Raw genomic sequence first — 23,628 nt, 5'->3', positions numbered from 1 at the left:
CTCCACTCTCCGTACCCGGAGACTCACTCCACGCCCACGCCCCTCCCTCCCAAGGACAGTATGTGGCCGTGCTGCCCTTTAAGGGGCGGGCTTTTCTTCTCCAACTCTAAGTAACTTGATTGGAGTGAGCCTACCTCGGACTTGCCGCGGCCTCGGTGGAGCCTGGGTGGGAATGGGGGAGGGAAGGAGGGAGGGGATCCCCAAAGCCGAATAAAGGCGGAGGAGGGAGGAGAGGGAGGAGAGCAAGGGAGGAGGAGACCAGCCTGAGGGAGGATTTGGTCCCCTCCTCCAGTTCTGATTCCGCAGCCCTATCTCGGCTCTTCTCCGAAACTTTCCCGTGCGACTGCTGGGGCTGCGGCTACCGCCGCCGGGCGGGCCCCAAGGCGGCCACTGCGGAGCCATGAACCGGCTGGCCAAGCGCGGGAGCGAGACGCTCATCGAGATGGTGGCCACAGACGGTAGGTTCCTTCCCCCCTCCCGGCTGGCTGGATAGGCGCGAGGGTGGGGTCCCAGGCCAGCCCGTGGATCCGAGGGAGGGAAGGTCGGGTGGGCTGATTGCCTGTCTGCGCCCCCCAGCCCTGAGCTCAGATCCATGGAGGCGCGGGGACCACGGTGGGCAGGCAAGCGTCCGGCGGCCCCGGGCGGGGACGCAGCGGCCCGGGGCCTGGCTGCTAGTGTTCCTTCCCGCTGCCGTTCGAGCTGAACCCTGGCTTCTCTCTCTCGGCTGCCGCTCCCGCAGCTGCTGCCCGGGCCCCCACGTGGGGCCGCTCTGGGCCTGGCCAGGGGAAGGCAGTAGGGGCATGGGGCTAAGCGCACGGGAAGGGCCCGGTTCGCCTAGCGCAGGGAAGACCGGGGCTAAGCCAAGTCTGTTCGATTCCAGGAACGCGTCCTCTTGAGCGCCTCCTTGGCCAGGGGGGCGGGCAGCGGCCCCCTCTCTGTGCCACAGCCTGCGCCCCCCAGGAACGCTTAGGCAGAGGCGTTTGTGTTCCCTTCTCCATGCGTCCAACCCTGCCCTGAAACTGGGGGCAGCCTTATCTCCAGCCTTGACCCTCTGCGGTTTTGGGGCAGCTTCTAAGGCAGGGAGCCTTCCTCCCTACCATTGATGGGGGTGGAGGGCGGGGTGGGGCGGGGAGGCCTCCCCCTTCGAGCAGCGCTGAGTAATAGAGACAGCAGGCGGCCGGATGGGCGGGGGAGAAGGCCAGGACCAGGGAGCGGAGCACCGCTGGGAGGGGTGGGAGACCCAGCTCTGTGTACCTGGGCCAGGCTGGGAGAGTCAGCGGCGTGGGGGGCAGAACTGAACACGGGGACACCACTCACATTTTCCGGGTGGTGGCTGTTGTAAAACTTGGTGCTTCAGAAAAGGCTGTGATCCTGATGTTGACTCCAGCAGATGCCTTGGGTGAGGAGGAGGTGGGCATGGCACCCGAGTTCAGGAGGAATGGACCACTTCAGTTGTATCACTTCCTCCCCCCCCCCCACTTAAGAATGGGAGTGAGGTTTTCCTGGCTGTCACACTGGTGTGGGACATGTGGATTGTCTGTCTGGAGTACCACAAACAAAACAGATCTTATAAAAAGAGTTGTACCCCTGAGAGTCTTATCTGGTCTGGCTCCCTGTGTGTGTCCTAATTTTTACTCTTTGGCAGGTTTTGACTTTGCGCTTTAATCCTCCATGAACATATTAGGTCCTTTTAAGGCCTTTTTGCAATCCTGTTTTCTGTTGCTCTACTGTACATGTTTTCCAAAAAAGATATAGCCTGTGATGTGTAGCCTGGCATTAGGTGATTATTGCATACAGATTTGGGATGAAATCTTCAGGACCACTATGTCCTCCTTGAAGAAGTTCATTGCATGCTTTGTTGTAGTCTTGGAATGTTTTCAGAAGCTTTGAAAGGAAGCCTGGTGTCTTCCTTCAGAATTGGAAGGGACCTGGGAAGCCATCTAGAGCACTGAAGAGCACTGAATCTCAAGGTAGAGGAGATATAGATTCACATCCCAGTCAGCAACTTACTTTCTTGGTGACACTGGGCAAGTCACTTAACCCCTATGGACCTCAGTTTTCAGATCTGTACAGTGAGGGAGTTGAACTATTTGGCCTCAAAAGTCCCTTCCAACTTTAAATTCAATTCTCTGTGCCTGTATAAGAATCCCCTTTACTAATAGCTATTGCCATGGAGCTCAGATGTTTGCAAAGTGCTTTACAGAACATCTTTTCATTTTGCAACGTACCCACCCCCCAAAAAAATCATCTAGCCTTCATTTGAAGACCTTTTACTGAGGGAAACCCGTACCTGTCAAGGCAGCTTATTCTAGTGTGAGGGAGTTTTTCCTTACATCCAGCCCAAATCTCATCAGTATCCTCTGCCACTCTGGACCCTCCAACTGGAGACCAGAGCCATGAACTCCAAAACCACATAAGGAGGAGTCCCAGCACAGTCCTCTCCCTATTTCCTACTAACTGTATTATGAACTTATTGGTACTTCTCCATCATGCCCCAGAGCTGAGGCCAGATTTGAACTCAGGTCCTCCTCACTCCAGGACCAGTGCTCTATCTACCTCCCTGCCTCCCCTATTAGAATCTAAGCTCCTTGAGGGCAGGGACTGTCTTCCTTTGTATTTGTATCCCTAGCTCTTGTCATATAGTAGGTTCTTAATAAATGCTTATTGACTGACTAACCCACAAATCTACTTCCCTACAAGTTCTTCCTATTTCTCCTAGTTCTGCTCTTTGGAACTAAGCAACAAGCCCAATTCCCTCTTCCTCATTACACATCTCTGCCAGCCCTTTAAATACTTCAAGTCTGCCATGTTCTGTATGTCAGAGACTTCTCTTTTCCAGGATAAATGTGTCAAAATTCCTTCAAAGGATGTTAATACATGCGCACATACATACACACATGTATGTGTGTATATATGTTATATGTGTATATGTATGGGCCATGTGGAAGACACATGTATATATGCATCTATAGACACACACGCATGTGTGTATGTGTATATGTACACATGTGCACACATACAGATATGTGTAAATGATCTCTAGTACTCTTACTATCCTGGTCACTGTCCTGTATAAACTCCAGCTTGTTGATATCTGAAAATGGGACACAGTATTCCAAATAGGATCCCAAGAGGGCCAGAGGGCAGGGTCTGGTTTTGTTTCTATTCAAAGCACAGGGACAAAGCAGTCCCTCAAACATGATAGAGTAGTGTTTCTTCCACTTGTTAAAAACCTGATGAGTTAAGAAATATAAAACTGCCTAAAGTCTTCATAACAATAATAATTATAATAGAATATTGAGCTTAAAGGAAAAAAAAACCCACCACCAGGTAATGAGAAATTTAAACGATAGCATTGAAATCTGAGCTTTGGGCTTTTCTATAGATCCTAACTGTTTAAACCAACTGATTGGCTAGCCTCCTTGGTGCACTGATCAGTAGGGTATGGGTCTAGTGCTTTTTAGAATAGTAATGAGTAAGTATGCCAAGTTAGGAATCAGTTCCTGGGACTTTCTTCTTGGTAGAGAAATTGGCTATCTCTCATCTGTAGAGTATCATTTCTCTACTTTGGTTTCAGTGGTGCCAAGGTCTGACTAACCAGATCAGGTTGATTTAGTTTTCTGTAATTCAGTATAATCAACTTATCTGAAGAAATACCAGGAGCTAAAAGTTCTGGGACTCATTCTGTCTAGCTTCTGGCCTATGTGTAATGGACAGTTAATTCTTTGAAGTGGTAGGAGGGGAAAGGGGACACGGGTTTATTAAACACTTACTATGTGCCAAGCACTGTGCTAAGGCACTTTTGAAATGTTAACTTATTTTTGATCCTTAGAACAACCCTGTGATGTGGGTGCTATTATTTTCCCCATTTTATAGTTGAGGAAAATGAGATAGAGGTTAAGGAACTTGTGCAGGGTCATACAGCCAGAAAGACTCTGAAGCTGGATTTGAACTGAGGTCTTCCCGATTCCAGGGCCAGTGCTCTCTCCAAGGCTCCACATAGATTGGTATATCTTTACCACCCAATTGTGGGGCTCTTGTCCATCCCTAAAGTGTCCTTTTGACCCAGGTCTGGTTTTACTTACTAAGATCACTACATGGTGAGAGTGTATCCTGTACTTCATCTTTAATTTTCACCTCTGTGGATTGAAGTAACCCTGCTGCTTCTCAGCATACTTTCTAAAAACTCTCCTGGGATGGTTTAAGCACACCTGTTTCTTGCCCGTGTTCGTCTGCACCGGTGCTGATACTGCCACCGACGTTTCTTTTTTGCCTAACTCTCTGCTTCTGTAATTTGGAGTGGGGTGGGAAAGGACAGATCATTTGTGCAGTGAACCTCAGGGGCTGACTGAGCTAATGTGTTTTGGAGGGAGGAGAAACTGGAAGATCAGTGACCTTTGTCATTGATCCCCACTCTTCCCCCACTCCTCGTTCAGGGGCACAGACTATAAGAAGGTGTTGGGGGTGGGAGAAAGGAAAAAGGAGGAAGAATAAAAACAGCAGCTGTTGTTAATGAATGGGCAAAGTGTAACCACACCAAGCGTTGTGTTATGTAATTGAGTTGAAGTCCTCGGAGCGTGTCACAGAGGCACAGAGTCTTAGACGTGGAAGGAACCTCAGGGGCCCATCTAGTCTAATGGTGAGTTGTACAAGAATCACTTCTACATCTCTCACAAGGAGCTACCCATTCTTTGCTCGAAGACCTTCAAGGAGATGAACTTGCTACCTCCTACGAGGGTCCATTATTTTGGGATTGCAGGAATTGTGAGGCAGGTTTTTTTTTTCCTCCCTAACATCAAATCTAAATTCTCTTTGTTTCTAGTTCTGTCCGATGAATACAAGCAGAACATTCATGTAGCTGCTAGCAAGATCATAAAAGAGGCAGCATGGTGCGATGAAAAGAGGGCAACTTTGGGGATCAGAGGATCTGGGCCTGCTCTTACTAGCTACATGGTCTTTTGGGCAACTCACTGCCTTGTTGCTACATTGGGATTTTTATTCTTGGGTACCTTACATTTTTCTACCAGTACTACTGTGTGTGGAGGGAAAAATAGAAAATTTTTGTTAATTGAGGTGATATCATCAATTAGATCACGTTTGATGACTCCCAAGAAAAGGTTGGCCCCTTACTGCCTTGGAATACATGAAATGGTTGACCTTTTATTTTCCTGGACTGGAGGAAATGATTGGCTGCTTACTTCCCTGGTCTGTAAAGTGGTGATGAAAAAGGTCTCCTAATTATCCTGGAGGAAGTTCTGAAAGAAGCCAACCATAGCAAGAAACTGACTCAGAGCTGTTGGCTTAAAATCTGGTCACCACTGATAGGGTGTGCTGGTCGTACAGCTAGAATGACTGAATCCTGGTGCATTACCCTGTTTTGTGATGATGACTTGAGTGAAGAAAGTGGGTGCTATTTATCTTCTATCATCATTTTAAAAAAGAGTCTCATAACTGAGAGCACGAAGAACAACTTGTCTTTTAGGACCAAAGATTTAGAGCCAGAAGGGGCCCCAAGAGCCATCTAACCCAATCAGACGATAAGCATTTCTTCACTGCATACCGTGCTCGGCACTGGGGATATGAGGAGAAAAAATGAAACAATTTCCTGCTCTCAAGGGATCGTGTGTGAAATGCGAAATAAATATAATGCAAATCCAAAGTACTTAGGGAAGAAGAGGGAAAAATGCTTGAATTGAGACTTCAATAAATTGGCATTCTCTGGGGCAGAGCTGAGGAGGAAGAGTATATTCTAGGCATAGAGCATGGCCTGTACAAAAGTACAGAGATGGGACATGGGCTGCTCTGGGTGAGAAGCAGAGAGGACAATTTGTTTGCATCATTGAGTATAGGAATGGGGGTAATGTACAAGGAGGTTGGAAAAACTGGTTGGGTCTAGCTTGTGAGTGGTTTAAACACCAAAAAAGAAGAGATTGTGTTTTATTCTTAAAGCAATAGGGAACCATTGGAAGGGAGTTACATAGTCAGAATGGTCCTTTAGGAAAATCACTTTGTCAGCTTCTCAGAGGAGAGATTAGAGTGGGGAAAGATTTGAGGCACAGACCAAGTTGGAGGATATTGCAATAGTACAGGAAAGAGATGATGAAGGCCTAATGTGGGTAATGAATGCTGTGAAGGAAGGCATGGCAAGATTTGACAATTGTTTGGAAACATTGGGTGAAGGAGAATAAGGAAGTGAGGAGCACAAATCTGAGACACCCGAAGGGTGGTGGTGTCTCCTCAACAGAAATAGGGAACCTTGGAGGAAGGATAGGTTTTTGGACAAAAATACGAACTCTGTTTTGGACTCTGTGTTTGACTTTGAGATGTTAATGGCTCTCCAGTTTGAAATGTGCAGTAGGCCACTGGTGATGTGAGCCTGGAGGTCAGGAAAGAAATCAGGGCTGATGTAGTTCTGGATGCATAGAGGTGATAAACCTGTGGTGGATGATGATGTCCTCAAGAGGTAGAGAGAGAAGAGAGGGTACTAGACAGAGCCTTGAGGCACATCCATATTTGATGGGCTAAGAGGGCATGAGTAGGAATGATGAAACAGCAGTGAAGACTGAGGAGCAGATCGGATATGTAGAAGAACCAGGAGAGAGTATCATGAGGTCATCCAGTCCAAACTCCTTCAATTTACACAGGAGGAAACTGAGGTACAGAAATAAAGTGATTGTTTAAGGTTATACAGGTAGTAAGTTGTGGAGTCAAGATTTGAACCCAGATCCTCTGCCTCTAAAACTAGAGTGCTTTCATATTCAACTTGTCTAAGGTCCCACAAGTGAATCCCAACCCAGGCCCTCTGACACCTAATCCCGTGCACTTTCCACCTTTCTATGTCAGGCCTGGATCTGCCACTAGAACTCCCTATGTGACCTTGAACAGATTGCTTCCCATGTATGGGCCTGTTTGCCCTGTATAGTGTTAATATGCACAGGTATTTGAGGTTTTATTTCTCTGGCAAGTTTGTATAAGCAGAAATTACCTCTCCCCACCCCCAAAGCCTTTCTAAGATAAAATACACACACCACAAACTAAAATCTAAATTTGTTGCCTGTTTCAGATTTCTGCTACTTAAAATGAGAGGTAGGATGGTGTACTTAGGGGGCCTCACAGATGATCATCTTGTTGAAGTGTATTATGCTCCACTTACCTACCGTTACTCTGTAGAGAAGTTGTCTATCATAGGATAGAGATGGAAGGGACCTTTTAGTCCAGGCTTCTTATTTATAGATGGGAAAACTGAGGCCAGAGATGTGAATTATCTAAGGGTGAACTGGGAGTCTTGGTGACAGAGTCAGGATTTGATCTTGTGAAAGAGATCTGTATTTGGAGTCAGAGGATTTGAGTTCAGATTTTGGCTTTTCTCTTTACTCTCTCTGGACAAAATCAGTGATTCCCAAAGCATGGATCTCACGGGGTCCATAAGATCCAAACCATTTTCATAATAAGCCATTATTTGCTTATTAAAATGCCCTCTCTTTTCCTGCTACATATGTGCATGAGGCTGTATTTTCTTCATGTATTTCAGCCAAAACAACATTGCAACAGATCGAATGCAGAAGCAGGTATAAGAATCTAGCTGTCTCCCATTAAGCTAAAATATTAAACAGCTTTGCAAAAATATGTAAAACAATGCCACTCTTCTCACTATTTTTTGTTCTGGAAAATAGAGTTATTTTTCATTAAAATGTAATTTTAAGCGTGTAATAGGTTCATTATTTTTTAAATGAATTAATCTTTGAAATGATCCATTTTAATTTCTAATATGGTAAATATTGATAGATGTAACCCACATAAGCAAACACTCTTTGTGGTTTTCAGTATTTTTTAAGAGTGTAAAGAGAGTAAGAGTGTTCCGAGACCAAAAAGTTTGAGAACTTCTGGACTAGAAGATGTTTAAGATTCCCTTCTAGCTCTAAAACTGAAAATTTAGAACTCCTACTAACTTGGCGTTCACCAGACTGCCTTCGGAGTGCTTTCACCTACATTCGTATTGGAGCCTTCTCTTTTAGGTATGGTAGGACTTGTTCTACTGAATTGAAAGGTAAGAAAGTTGAGACTCTGAGAAATTAGGGAATCTATGTTGCCAATTGAATCATAGAAAGCCTGAACTGAAAAGGACCTTAGAACTCACGTTTGAATGTAGCTTTAAAGAGCTTTCCTCACAATAACCCTGTTTTTACAGTAGGATTCATGAGATTCTGAGATTTGCCCAGTGTCATACAACTAGTAAGTATCAGAACTAAGGTTTGAATGCAGGTCTTTTGACTCTGTCCAGCACCAGACAGAACTGCGGAATGTACGCACCGAATTTAACCTCCTTCTTTAAAAATGAGGAAACTCACTGGGGAATGGCTAAACAAGTATGTGATTGTGATGGAATACTACTGTGCTATAAGAAATGATGCGCTCAGGGTAGGTAGGTGATACAGTGGATAGAGCACCGGCCCTGGAGTCAGGAGGACCGCAAATCTGGTCTCAGACCAGACACTTAACACTTACTAGCTATGTGACCCCTGGGCAAGTCACTTAACCCCAATTGCCTCACCAAAAAGCAAAAACAAAAAAAAAGGGGGGGGGGGAATGATGAGCTCAATGATCTTAGAAAAACATGGAAAGACTTGCACGAAACACCGAAGAGCAAAATGAGAAGAACCAAGAGAACATTGTATATAGTAACAGCAGTATTGTTTTAAGAATGACTTTGAGTGAATAAGTCATTTTTGACTATTATAAATATACAAATTAACCATAAAGGATATATGAAGAAACATGCTATCTGCATCCAGAGAAAGAACTGATAAATAGAAGTATGTATAAAATAATTTATATATATGTAATATACATATACATACATACGTACATACATACTTATTTATGTCTAATGGTAACCATCTTGGGAGGGGGAGAAAAAAAGAGGAAAAAAGAAATTTATATGATAACTTTATTATATATTTTTAAAAAATAGCAAGTTGTACATAATACATTTGCAGTTTCATGTACAATCATCTTTTTTATTGAACTATGTTATGGTAATAGTTGTTTTATTCCATAAATTAAAAATAAAAGAAATTTTTAAAAAATGAGGAAACTGAGGCCCACAGAGATTGTGACCTGCCTGAAGTCTGATAGTTGTTAGTGGCAGATTCAGGATTAGAACCCATGCCTTCTGAACTCCATTTCTCTCCCTCTACCTCCCTAGTCCAGTTCTGTGATTTCATCAGTGTGGGAAACTTCTTGATGTGGAAACTCCCCTCCCTGATGCAGAGCTCCAGCTTGTCTGAAACATATCCTCTCAGAGTAAAGTGGGGAATGTTAAGTAACTGCCTTATGGTCACCTGCAAATATGTGTCAAAGGTGGATCTTGACCCCAGGTCTTTTTGATTCCAAGTTTGGACCCCTAACTTTCAGGCCACACTGCTTCTCTGTACATACTCCATCCTGTGAATGTCAGTGTTGGGCTTTTTTTTTTTAATTTTTTTTGTTTCCTTCTCTTGGAATATGTATTACAGCAACATTTCAGAAATTACAAGATAATATATCCTTTATCAAAACAATTTGAAGCTACACAGACCTCTCTCAGAACTGTTTAGAAACTCCATCTTTGACACACTGACACATTTGCTCCAAGTGTTTACCAACAGTTCAGATGTCTCGTAGGTAATAATGAAACGCAACTCATCAGATGCCAGGGACATATGGCTTAGGAGATATGACCAGAAATGTTGCTGGGAGGGATTGTTGTGGGAGAAATGTACCCAAGTTCATTTACGGAATCACAGAAGGAAGGGATCTGAGTACATGAATCCCCTCTAGGATACATATCTCAATCATTTACATTTTTTTTTTGAGTTCCAAGTTTTCTCCCTCCCTCCCTCCCCCCCATCACAAGACAGTAAGCAATTTAATATAGGTTATTTATGTGCAATCTACGATGCATATTCCATGCAATTTATCAGTCTTCCAACTTCCATAGAAAAATCTGTAGCGAGAGAACATAGGCCTTAGCCTTTGTTTAAACAGTTCTAATTGTTCAGAACTTTTTTCCTTGGATCAGTGTTGCATCTGCAGAAGAGGTGTCAGACTCCTCAGTAAGATCCCCAAGTACTCAGGATCCAGATTGAAATATAATAGGGAAATGTTTAACAAAATAAATAAAAATGCAAGACAACACAATGTGAATTTGTGGTTTTCCTAAGTCAATATGGGTCTGCAGGGACTTCTATTTGAGTTTGACAGCTCAGCTTTACAGGTTAGAACCAAAGTATCATAGATTTAGAGGTGGAAGGGAACCTCACAGATCATCCAGTTCAACCCCCTCATGTTAGCAATGAGGAAAGAGGACCCAGAAGGGTGTGGTGACTCCCATAAAGCCACTTGGGGAGTAAGAAGCAAATGTTGTTGCTGTTCAGTCACTTTCAGTCATTTCTGACTCTTCATGACCCCATTTGGGGCTTTCCTGGCAAAGACACTGGGATGGTTTGCCATTTCCTTCTCTAGCTCGTTTTACAGATGAAGAAACTGAGGCAAACAGGGTTAAGGGACTTGTCCAGGGTCACACAGCTAGTAAGTGTCTGGGGCCGGGTTTCAACTTAGGAAGAGGAGTCTTCCCAACTCCACGCCCTGTTTACCGTGCCACCTACCTGCCCCTAAGTAGCAAAGGCATAATTCAAATTGGAGTCCTCTGAGTCTAAATCCAAATTGCTTTCCAGTGCCCATAGATTTACCACCCCTCCCCCACACCAAGTAGAACAAATCTAATTCCTCTTTCACATGATAGCACTTCTCCCCAAGTCTGGCCTTCACTAGGCTAAATGGTTCCTCCTTTAGGTGATTCTCATATGTCCCAACCTTGAGGTTCTTCGCCCTCCTGGTTGCCCTCATCTGGGAACTCTCCACCATATTGATGTTATTTCTAAAATAAGGTACCGAGACCTGAACACAATGCTGCAGATGGGGTGTGACCATGGGAGAATCACCTCCTTATTCCAGTGTTGCCTTTCTCAGTACAGTGCAAGTTCCTGTTAGCATTTTTGACTGCTAAGTCACAACTGGATGACTCACATTCAGCTTGGAATCCACTTAAACCCCCAGGCTCTAGTCATCTGGAATTTGGGCCTTTTTTTTTTTTAATATGTTCAGGCTGGAATAAGCTTTGGTTTTATCTGTCTATGAGGAGTTTATTAAGCACATTCATAGGATATGTGGTTTACCTAATTCAACTCTCCGAAAGGCCCTAATTTCTTAATAACAGTTTAATGAAACTTTGATGCAAGTGTTTAGCTTGGAATTTCCCTCATGTGGTTACTCCTTTGCCTGAACAGGAAGGGAAGTTCAGTGTCCTTTTTATTAAAAGTGCTTTACAAACTACTGTTTATTTCTTGTTGCTGTTGAGTCATTTTGGTCACGTCTGACTCTTGGTGACCCTATTTTGGATTTTCTTCGCAGAGATTTCCTTTTCCAGCTCATTTTACAGATGAAGAACCTGAGGCAAACAGGGTTAAGTGACTTGCCCAGGGGTCACACAGCTAGTAAGTGTCTTGAGGTCAGATTTGAACTCATGAAGATGAGTCTTCCTGAAGACTCCAGACTTGGCACTCTATCCACAGTGCCACCTAGCTGCCCCTACAGTTTGCTTACTTCTGTGAATGAAATGGTTATTCACACCTGTGTCTGCCTGTTTAATGCTAGAATATGAAGCAGGGAGAGCAACCAATTTGATGTGATAGATGAGGAAACTAAAGTCCAACACAATTAGATCTTAATGTCTGTTGACAAAGGAATCCTAGTTAATGCTATAAAGGCTAATGTTTTTCTGATAGACATAAAAGTATCCAAATTATGTGATAATAGGAAACTTTGGATTTACCTTTAGCTTACTTTTGAGTAGAAAGAACCCTATCAATGAATTTATAGATGGTGATCCATAGAAATCTTTAAAATGTTAGGTCTTCCTGAGCCCTAGGGGAGCTCTCTAACAATACATCCTGCTGCCTTTTAGGAATTATCCTAGAACCATAAATTTGGAGCTGGAAGGGAAAATAAAGGTCATCTATTCCAATTTGCTCATTTTCTATATGAGGAAACTGAGGCCCAGAGAACTGCATTGATTCACCCAAGTTCACTTGGGTAAATGGTAGGAACGGAATTTGAACCCAATTTATGTGATTCCAAATTCATTGTCTCTTTCCAGTAGGGTAGTCTCCATACCTGACATTGTATCTCTGTTTTTTGCTCAGATACCTTCCAACCCCATATTTAGAAGATGTCATGTGCCAAAGACAGGCTTTTGTCTCACTTCACTTCTGCTTTTCAGAGTCCCCAACTTTCTTCAAGATGTGGGGCAGGTGACATCTCTTTCCTATAGGAAGCCTTTCCTAATCCATGGCTAGTCAATGCTCTCTGTCTTGAAATTACTTTGAAATATTTTGTCTATACATTATATTTACTTACCTATGGACATATATCTCTCTTCCCCCCACCTGTTTGCCCCCTTGCCCATACTACGAGCTCCTGGAAGACATAATCCTAGCACATTTCCTGGTGTATCATATGCCCTTAATAAATATTTGTTGTATTGAATTGAATAGCAACCTTTTAACTGGCCATTAGCAATGCTATAGACAACATAGAAAGTGGAGGTTTCTATACACCCAATCAACTCATGTTATCTATTTGTCCTTTTAGATTAAGTTTAATATGGGAAATATTGAGAATGGTGGCAGAACCAGAACCTAATTAATTAAATCAGAGCACAGCACATAAGGAACATTTCTTAATATTGCTTTTTGTTGAAATATAAGTGCAGAGGCAGCTAGGTGGTGCAGTGGATAGAGCACCAGCCCTGGAGTCAAGAGGACCTGAGCTTAAATCCAGTCTCAGATACTCATTAGCTGTGTGATCCTGGGAAAGTCACTTAACCCTGATTGCCTCCCCCCAAACCTCCAAAAAGCAAACAGGCGAAAATATAAGTGCACAGATGTTTAATGCCAGAAACTTATTCGTGTGCCAAGGACAGAGTTTTGTGGTATTGAACACACATGTGGAAGTTTACAAGTCATAGTGCACAATTGCAAGTGGATGGACAATTTCTAGACCTTGAGAGGGCCTATAAATGATGAGTCCTGGCTCTGGTGGCTGGTGGTGAATCATATTTTATTTCTTGAATTTGTGTCGATTTCATAAAAGGGGGCTTCAGCCGACTACTGAAGCATTGAACTAACAAATCAAAACTGAGTCTTTAAGAATTAGCTACCCAGAGACACGCCTTTCCCTTCCTATTTTTAGAAGATGCTGCGTGGCAAGCTACACCCCCAAACCCATATTCATTTCAGTGGGATTTGCTCAGCTCACTGAATTCAGTTCTATTAATAGGTTAGAGTCCACACATCTGTTAGGTCAGATGCTACTTTTCACACTGAGATAGAAGTACTTGGAAATCACTCCTCAAGTGATAAGGCATTTCAGTCCCCATTCCTCAAACAAACCAAAACAAAATATTTTGGCTTCTTCTGCCGGATTTGGAGTCAGAACCTGGGTTCAAATTCTAGTTCTTCTATTTATTACTTGTGTGACCTTGGCCAAGTCATTTTCCTTCTCTAGGCTTCATTCATTTCAACTGTAAAAGGAGAGTTATAGTAGGTTGGTGATCTCCAAGGTCTATTTGAAATTTAAGTTTGTTTGTTTTATTTTTTCAGTTCAACAAGCATTTATTAAGTGTCTTCTATGTGCTAGGCATTGTGCTGTGCCCTGAGAATACAAAAACAAAAATGCTTTCATGGAAGTTATATTTTATAGAAATAATTCTACTGAATTATTTGCCTTTCTGTGATTCTGATCCCAAAGTGTCTTTTGCAACAGAGAAGTTCAGAGATACTGAATCACAAAGTTTCAAGTATGTAAGGTATTCTAAACCTGATCCATAAATTACATATAGATAAGTTTCTTTATTATTATTATTATTATTTTTATTTTTTTATTAATTAATTTATTTTTAGTTTTCAACATTCACTTCCGCAAGATTTTGAGTTCCAAATTTTCTCCCCATCTAATCCCTTCTCCCACCCCAGGATGGCATGCATTCTGAATACCCCTTCCCCTAATCTGACCTCCCTTCTATTCCCCCCACCCCACTTCTCTTATCCCTTCCCCTTCAGTTTTCCTGTAGGGTAGGATAGATTTTTATACCCCATTGCCTGTATATCTTATTTCCCAGGTGCATGTGAAAACAATTTTTAACATTTGTTTTTAAAACTTCGGGTTCCAAATTTTCTCCCTTCTTCCCTCCCCACCCATCCTCATTGAGAAGGCAAGCAATTCAGTACAGGTTATATATATGTAGTCATGCAAAATACTTCCATAGTAGTCATGTTGTGAAAAACTAAGTATATGAAATATAAGTTTTTGATCTTATAATCTGGGTAATGTTAGACATGTTTTATTTCCCTTCCCCCTTTATTGATTATCCAGATAATAGCCTCCTTTTCCTATGTATAGACAAATGAAAGTTATAGTCATCATGAATGTGGCATAATCTTTATTTCTAAAACCTTTTCTCCAGCATGTTAATAAGGTAGTTGATGAGGCAATAGGAGAATTTTGGCTCCTCATGCAAGCTATTTTTGAAAATCATAACTTTCCCCATTGCTTGCAATGAACAGAATGTTCATTTTTTTTAAATAAGGATAGCCGACAGGATTTTAGTCAGTAAGTCTACTTAAGATCTCTATCTTCTGTTTCCTGCCCGCTCCCCCCCCCCCCCCCCCCCCCGCCAAATGCAAGCGTTTAAAAGAAATAAATATAAGGTGTCCCAAAATCTTAGTGCAGTTTAAAATTTTGGTAGCTTAAATATTGGGATTCATTTCCAATGATCGTTACAGCCCCCTTTTTTTTTGTGCTTTTCTGAAATCTACCAAGGGAAGAGGCAGAACCACCCTTTCATGATGTGATCTCCTCAATGAGGATATCGCTTTCAAAAATGCAATTCTCAACCCATACAGGCCTTTTCTTACTTATCAACTCTCATCTGTGTTCTATGAGTCTTCTATAGAGGGCCCACCCAATATTTAGGGGCCGTGCTCTAAATCCCTTGACGTTGCATGAACACCACATAGTCAGGAAAGTTGGGTGGGCCCATCCTCAGCAAAATACTATTAAATGGCTTTGATTTTGAGATTTATATGCCTTACTCTGAAAACTTCATCTCTATTGTGCCCTCCATGGTTTTCTACTTTGTATTATTACTTTAAATTAGATTATATTATTTGGATCTTTCAAAAGGACCCTCTATTATTTTAAAAAACAGTTAATATAATTTTAAAGTTTATTTTTAAATTAAAAAGTCAAGGACCATGTCATTATTGCCTTGTATCTCTTGGAGATTTAGAACTGAATATATTCTGAAAGAACTACAGGAAGGCCAACAGCTTTGGGAGTTAATCTTTTAAAGAAGGATTCATGGTAAAAATGGACAAAAATCACCCAGAATGAGAAGGCATTATGATGTCCACTTGGAGAGGGGTCTGATAGTACCATTGAGATCAGGGAATCAGCAGAATGAAGGACACATAAAAGTTCTGCACTTGGGCCATCTCTATTTGTGTGTGTGCGTGTGTGCGTGTGTGTGTGTGAGGTCTGCCATTTGTTACCTAGGAATATTGACAATTCACCTAAGCTCTCTGGCCTTGTTGGCTCCTGGAAAAGATTGGGAGGCTGATTTCTGCCCTGCCTGCCTCCTAGGGTTGGTGAATGGTTCCAGTGAGATGATACAGATAAAAATACTTTATGAGTTCTATATAATTGAAGGTCTCATTGTGTTATTTATCTCTCTATCCATTCATTCATCCATTTTAAAAATTCATTTATTTGTTCATTCATTTATTATGTTCCATGACCAGAGACTACCCCAATCCCAAATGAAATAGACTTAACATCTGAAGTAGGAAAAACTGGGTTCAGCACTTACTAACCAGCGGACCATAGACAAGTCACACTCTGAATCTGTTTCCTAGTCTGTGAAACAAGGATGATGACAATAATACCGTGAGTGTCTACTTCTTAGGGTTGTTTGGCGGCTCCTATGAAACAATGTCTATAAAGCACACACCTCAAACTTTAAGGTGCTATAAACATGCCTGTTATTGTTGTTGTTGTTATCACTTCTAACCCTAGTTGTCCTTTACATCTACACCTCTGACTACAGGAAAATAGGGCAAGAAATAGGGATAGATCAGGACTACTTTCTCCTCACTCTTGGTAAAAAGAATGAAAAGACCATGTTCAACTCCCATCGGAGTTAGTAATGTCACCTTCCCACATGGAGGCTATTAGCGCATGTGAAAACGTGGCCATAGACACTAAATAACAATTCCTGTTTACTTTGTTTATCAAAGTCTCATCTAGTCCCCATGACAGCCTTATAAGGTAAACAGGATAAAGATTATTTACTTTATAAAGCATAAGCCTGAGGTCAAGAGGCACAGGGGAGAAGAGTGCTAGGCCTGGAGTCAGAAAGACCTGAGTTCAGTTCCAGCCTCAGATACTCCCCAGCTATGTAACTCTGCATAAGTCTCTTAACCTCTGTCTACCTCAGTTTCCTCAGCTGCAAAATGAGGATAATAATCTATCAGGTTGTTGTGGGGATGAAATAAAATAATAATTGTAAAGCACTGTGCAAACCTTAAAGCACTATAGTAGTTATGTTTATTGGGGCAGCTAGGCGGCACAGTGAGTAGAGTGCCAGCCCTGAAGTCAAGAAGACTCATCTTCCTGAGTAAACATCTAGCCTCAGACATTTACTGGCTACTTGACTCTGGCCAAGTCACTTAAACTTGTTTCAGTTTCCTCAGTTGTAAAATGTGAGGATCAAATGAGATATTAGTAAAATGTTTAGCACAGTGACTGGCACATAATAAGTACTATATAAATATTGATTTTTCTGTCCCTCTCCTTCCCTTCCCTGGTATATGGTGAAGAGGAGCTCTACTCATCAGGTTGGTAAATCTTCTGCTTTTCATTCAAATATAACTTCATTGTTGTCAACATGATAGACTCATTAATGGTAGAGCTAGAAGTAGTGAATTCAGGAGAAGCTGATTTGGTGGGGGCAAGGGGGAGTGTTAATGAGTTCAATTTTGCACCTGCTCAGTTTGAGGTGACAGTAGAACATCTTGTGGGTGATAGGACTTTTGAGTCTGGAGTTCAGAAGAGATGCTAATGCTGGAGAAAGAGATGTGAGAGTCATCTACCAAGAAGAGGTTATTAAAGATGAGAGATGAAATAATATTGCCAAGGGAGAGATTACAGATAGGAAAAAGATAAGAAGAGATGAAGTGGAGGTTAGGGTTAACTCCTCAGCTTGTAGTCTACATGGGGTGATCACACTTCTCCTTACCTACTACTGTCTCATTTTCCTTCATTATTATCCCAGGTTCTAAGGTAATCAAAGAGTATGCTTTGATGTTTCCTTTTTAAAGACTAGAATTGCACCATCTCTAATCAATTGCCTCAATTTATTAAATCTTATTTTTTTCTTAAATTCTCTGACATAACTGTGATCTTGGACAAGTGTTCTGGGGAAGTACGCTTATCTCTTCCACCTCGCAGGGGTTAGAGGTGCAGTGCCCCTGCAATCTGGAAAATCTGTGTCAAATTTTTTTGGTCCTCCCTTTGTACCAGAGAAGAAATTTGAATTTTTTCTCTTTCTTTTGTGAGGTATTTACAGTACCTTATTGTAAAATTTGGCTTGGTATTATACAATACTATGCATATATCTTATGCATTTCTGAGTTTCTAAACCTTTTCGGTGTCATCTGAGGCTTCCAGAAAACTCCCCCAAAATTTCCCATTTAATTTTTTATGCTGAACCACAATATATCAAAATCGTGGTGGGAAAAGTTGCAATGTGGAAGGGATTCTAGATTAAGACTGAGTTTGCAGAGAAAGTGCTGACTTGGGTCTGCAGAGGGAGTTTCATCATCTGGGAGTTTCCAGTACCAAAGAAATCAAAGTTCTAGTTTATAACCCTATTGTTTATTAGTATATTTTTACATTATTTACTTAGTGAATTGGAGAAACTTTTTCCCCCAAAAGCTTTTGCTCCTGTCAAACAGTTTACCTCCTAGGTTTAAGTAAACTTTAAAGTTATTAACTATTAACTATTTTATTAAATGTCAACAGCAATAAAACAAACTCCTAATTTTATGTATCAGCTCTGAGAAACATAATAGGCAGTCGCTTTTAGCCATCACTATAACCACTTACTTACCTAAACTCTGGAAACATAGACCCATCATTTGATTCTCTCATGATACCAATTAAAATCTTTTCTTAAGGATTCTCTTCACATTTCTTTGAAAGGTAAGGATTAAACTTATTTCTCTCAGGAAATAAGCTCTCTTAATCCTTTTATTTGTCCTTTTCAGCCAAAACAGTTAACAGTCTCTCCAGAAGGACAGTTAAACTTTCTGTCTCCTCAGATTCCTCAGTTAGACTCCAGGCCATAGTCACTTAAAAAGATCATACTGAATCGTTAATGTCTGTGACAGATGCTATTGAAGTGGATGTTACAGAGGAAAAGATATGGAATAGTGGCTCTAGGAAACATTAGGGTTCAGAAGTTTAATTCATCAAACATTTATTGAAGGAGAGAGGGTCCTATAGTAGAAAGAGTTTAGGATCTGGAATTTGGGGTCACATCTCAGACCTGCCACTTGGCAATTCCTTTCTCCTCTCTGCTCAGTTTCCTTATCTGTGAAATGAGGAGCTTAGACTGGATGGCCATTTGGACTCACATGGTCTAGTGATAAGACCAAGGAGAGAACCTGGGGGAACATTTATTATCTCTAAGAACTTTGGAACTGATTGTGTGACTTGGGAGACACTGGCAAAGGACTGCTCAGCATGGCACGGCGTAGCTGCATCAAAGAAAGCACTGTGCTCTATGAGCAAAGCAGAATTGCAGTAGCTCAACAGAAATGTGAGTTGTGCAAATTTAAAGAACCCACCCCAAATGTTCACATGGACTATTTGTGTCCAATCTGTGGTAGAGCCTTCTGAGCTCCTATTGGTCTGACCAGCCACAGTTGGACATGCAGTACTCTGACTGCAACATAGTGGTATCATTTTGGTCCTCTGAGAACAAAAGACGACATTCAACCATATAATACGGGAAAGAGGACAAGGTGTCCAGAGAGTGGAAGGGGAAGGTCACCTAGAGGTGGGTGGACATCCAGGAGGGTGCTGACATGCTAGAATGTCAGCGAAGCACTTTGTAAAGCACTTTCTTTAGAAGTACTGTATTACCACTTAATTTCATTATAGTGATGCTGGATAGAATCCTAGGGTAGAAAGAGTCATACCAAATATAGTTGAAACTGCTGTTCCTTGGGTGGTTGAGTGAGTCGTTGCTGAAGTATCTGTTTACATTCTTCTGGGTGTTGGCATAGAAGGGCCTTCCTCTGATTTTCTGACCTGCAGTGTTGGTGTCTAAATTAGGATTTTTTTTTTTACCTTATCATTAAAAAACCAAACAGAGAAAGTGGTTTTTTTTTTTTAAATTGAATAGTTTCCTGCCTTGTTAAAATAATGGCTTTGTGAATTCCTGTGACTTGGTGGGTGGAGAGAGGGTGGTGGGAATTAGAAGTACAGGGAGTACAGACTGATAAAAATTGGGCTGCCTAAGGGTGACCAGGCAGCTTTTCCTGAGGGCGGACGGGGCCTGAGTCTAGACTGTTTGTTTATTGGTTATATTGCAATAGGATATTGGGATTTAGAGGCTGACCATGTGACATGTCCCTGGAGTTCTAAGGGCTTCTTAACCTGGGGTCCGCAGATCCTCAAAGGGTCTGCAGAGGATCCCAAGTTATCTGAAATCTATAGATTCCTAGGGAGTCAAATGTCAAGTTGACTTTTGTTCTGAGCCTTGAAGGAAACTAGGGATTGGAAGAGGAGAAAGTGAGGAACCAGTGCATTCAGTCATGGGGGTTAACTCTGGCAAAGGTCAGTAGGTGAGTGCAGCAGGGATTTGGCTAAAATGTTCTAGATTAGATGGAGCAAATCTCAAAGGACCAGAGGGTGCTTGGTGAGCAATGACCTAAATTACAATCCTTCTCTCCCTCCCCCAATAGTTAATGACCTGGTAAGTCTGCTGTTAGCCAAACAATTTAAAATCAGGTTGCACTTTAGCAGCCTCTCCAAACAAACAGGATAGAAAAAAAAATATGTATGTTGTATATTTGAAAGTAATATGTTCCACCACCATATCTTTCTACACTTCTCCTTTTATTCTTCTCTTAGTTTTAGGCACTAGGGGTTGTTTTTTTTTTTTTTAAATACAATTTTATTGACATCTTTTGTCATGACATACCCTACATTTCCCAATGGATCCCTTGCGTTTCTCCTCCAAGACAGCCAGAGCCAGTCCTTATAATAAAGAAGAAATAAGGATAAGAAAACAATAAGCAAAACTAAGCACCTTATCAAAAAAAGCTCATATGAAGTATTGCCTACTCTAGCCCCATCACCTTTTCCAAGAAGTGGGGAGGAGGCCATGCACTACTTTTTAGGAGGGATCACTGAGAAACTGGAATTTAATCATAGTAGGGAGACCAGGATAGTGAAAGAAGTCAGACCAGAGCATCTGAGGGTGATTTGGAGGAAGCAGGGTTGTTCTAGCAGGTGACTTAAGGAATATCTTAAGGGATATGATCTTTGTCTGTAAATATGTGAAGGATTATAGTGGGAGAATGAATGTTAGATTTATTCTGTTTAGCCTAGGAGGGAAGAAATATGACCCCATGGTAGAATTTATAGGCAGGAAGATTGGTGCAATATAAGGGGGAAGAACTAGAATTTATTCAGTGGAAAAGATGACCTTTCTTGTGTTCCATGGCCTGGAGGGGGGGATGGGCAGAAAATGGATTCCTGAGTAAATCTTTTCTTTCCCTTTTTTTTTTGTTTGTTTTGAGAGGCATTTGGAGTTAAGTGACTTGTCCAGGGTCACACAGCTAGTAAGTATCTGAGGCTAGATTTGAGTTCAGGTCCTCCTGACTCCAGGGCCAGTCTCTGTCTACACCTTGACTGATTCTTGTTGTTCAGTCATTTCAGTCATTTGCGATTCTTTGTGACCACATTTGGGGTTTTCTTGATAAAAATGCTAGAGTGGTTTACCATTTCCATCTCCTGCTCATTTTATAGATGAGGAACTGAGGCAGACAGGGTTAAGTGACTTGTCTAGGGTCACACAGCTGCTAAGTGTCGGACGCCAGATTTCAACTGAGGAAGATGAGTCTTTCTGATTCCAAGCCCAGTGCTCTGCACCACCTAGCTGTCCCCTTATAAATGTTAGTCCCTTGTTTGGTAGGGAGATGAACTAGATTGAGTAAGAGAAAGATTTGGAGGCTGGTGTATGGCACCGAGGTGGCTCAGTTGGTAAAGTACTTGGAAGTCAAGAAGTTAGGAAAACCAGAGTTTAGATCCAGCATCAGACACTTAAGCTTATTTGTGTGATCCTGGGTGAGTCCTCTAACCTCTGTTTGCCTTAATCTACTGGAGAAGGAAATGGCAAACCACTCAGGTCTTTGCTAAGAAAACACCATGAACAGCATTGGCATATCAGGGTCCTAGAGGTCATGACAAATCTGACAGGACTCAGCAACAAAGACCACAGTTGTAGAAATAGCATTGGATCACTGTTCCCTGTCAAAATAGTAGGAGTTGGGACAATAGTTTTAACACTAGGGTAGTTTCTAAGAACTGAGAAGGGTTGCTCCAACGGATTGAACTAAGGAAGGAATCTCACACTAAGTGTTTCATTTGTGATTCATATTTGTGAAAACATCAAATAAAGTTGATATGTCTTAGTCCTTTTGTTTATCTTTAGTTTTGCCGTTTACCTCTGAGTAACTGTTTCTGCTTGTAAGCTAGAGGAGGATAGGACCAGTCATCATTTGTGTCATTGCTGAGATTGTCTGGCCCATGTGATACTCATCACCCGCCCACACCCGTAGCAGCAGAACCTGAGGGGTGAGACAGTTTTCTTACCTGGAAGCTTGGAAGCTTATTTCTAGCTGACTCCAGCACGCTTCATCAGATCACACCTGATAACCATGGCTGTCCTTCAAGGCTCTTCCCTTCTGTCTGTGTACTCTGTTGCTTGCTGATCTCGTCAGCTCCCAAGTATATAGTAATCGTTTCTATGCAGATGATTCTCGGGTCTAGTTACCCAGCTCTCTTCTGACATCCGCTCTTGAATCTCCAGCTGCCAATTGGACATTTCAAGCTGGATGTAAGTCTAAAGTCTTCCCATCTTTCTAACTTTCCTCCTGATCTAAAGAGGGCATTATAATTCTCCCAGGCACCCAGGGACAAAACCCAAATGTCATCTCCAGCTCCTCACTATATCCACCCCCTCCCCCCATATCCAGTCTGTTGCCAAGTTCTATTGATTTTATCTTTGTAACATCTCTCATAGTTGCCCCCTTTTCTTTTGACATTGTCACCATCCTAGTGCAGACCCTCATCTCCTCACACTTGGACTATTGCAGCTGCCTGCTGGTTGGTCTTCCTACCTCAAGTCTCTCCCCACTTCAGTCCGTGATCCACTCAGTTATCAAAGTAATCCTCTTTAAACACGTGCTCCTCCCCTTGAGTTCTCCCCTCCCCTCAACTCATTCAATACATTCCATTGACTCCCTACCACCTCTAGGATTAAAAATAAAATCCTCTGTTTGGCTTTTTAAAGCCCTTCATAACCTGACTGCCTTCTACCTTTCCAAGTCTTATTACTCGTTCCTTTAACATTCTCTGCAATCCAACAAAAATGACCTCATTGCTTTTCCTCTCCCAACTCATGGCATTTGTACTGGCTGTTCCCCATGCTTGTAAGCCTCCATTCTCCCTCATCTCTGCTTCTGGATTTCCCTGGCTTCGATTAAGCCTCAGGTAAGGTCCTGCCTTCTCTGCAAGAAGTCTTTCCCAGTCCTCTTTCATCTTCGTGCCTTCCCTCTGAGATCATCTCCAGTTTATCCTGCATATATCTTGTTTGTAAGCAGTTGTTAACATGACTCTCTCATTAGACAGTAAGCTCCTCTGGAGCAGAGACTTTTTCCTACCTTCATATCCCCAGGTCTCAGCACAGTGATTGGCTCATACTAGGCATTTAACAAAATGCTTAGTGATAGAGGGACACTCAAAACAATTGTTTCTTGTATTTGTGTTTCTTTCCCACTTAAATTTTCAGTTTCTGGAGGGCAGGCAAGGTGGATATACTTGTTTACTTTCCCCACAAGTCTAGCAGAGTCCTTGATTTCTGGTAGGCATGCACTAAATGTTTTGACTGTTAAATGCCGGGGAGGAGAAGTAGGATGGGGAGGGAAATGGAGGCAGTAAAGAAATAAAGTAGAGATTGGCTCTAACACAGAATAAAGCTTGGGACCTTTCAGAAGTGGTGGGCCGAAGTTCCAAGACCAGATCTTCCGGTGCCTGAGAGGGAGATTGATTTTCTAGATAAGAAAACTGAGACCCAGAAAGGGGATGGGATATGCCCCTGAAATAGGAGTGGGGAGTGTTTTGGAAACCACTAGATGCCTCCAGTGGGTGCCAGAGCAGCAGCTCTTGCCGAGCATA

General features: G+C 42.1%; 1 protein-coding gene across 5 annotated transcripts in view; it reads left to right on the top strand.

Annotated features, from left to right (window-relative positions):
- Positions 1-225: 225 nt before the first annotated feature.
- ANO5 (anoctamin 5) overlaps positions 226-23,628 on the top strand; it is a 136,553-nt gene continuing 113,150 nt past the window's right edge. For 3 of the 5 annotated variants that reach the window (XM_027852538.1, XM_027852540.1, XM_027852536.1), the window contains exon 1: positions 226-458. In XM_027852538.1, the coding sequence (XP_027708339.1) occupies positions 401-458 (58 nt within the window). In that variant the 5' untranslated portion in view covers positions 226-400. The remainder of the gene's footprint in view (positions 459-23,628) is intronic. The other 2 variants (XM_027852541.1, XM_027852537.1) reach the window with 1 other exon arrangement.

The sequence above is a fragment of the Vombatus ursinus genome, unplaced genomic scaffold (genome assembly GCF_900497805.2).
Source record: "Vombatus ursinus unplaced genomic scaffold, bare-nosed wombat genome assembly UNPS02009770.1, whole genome shotgun sequence".
NCBI classification, from domain to species: domain Eukaryota; kingdom Metazoa; phylum Chordata; class Mammalia; order Diprotodontia; family Vombatidae; genus Vombatus; species Vombatus ursinus.
The sequence above is the reverse complement of the archived record's forward strand: the minus strand, read 5'-3'. Positions and strand labels throughout refer to the sequence as shown.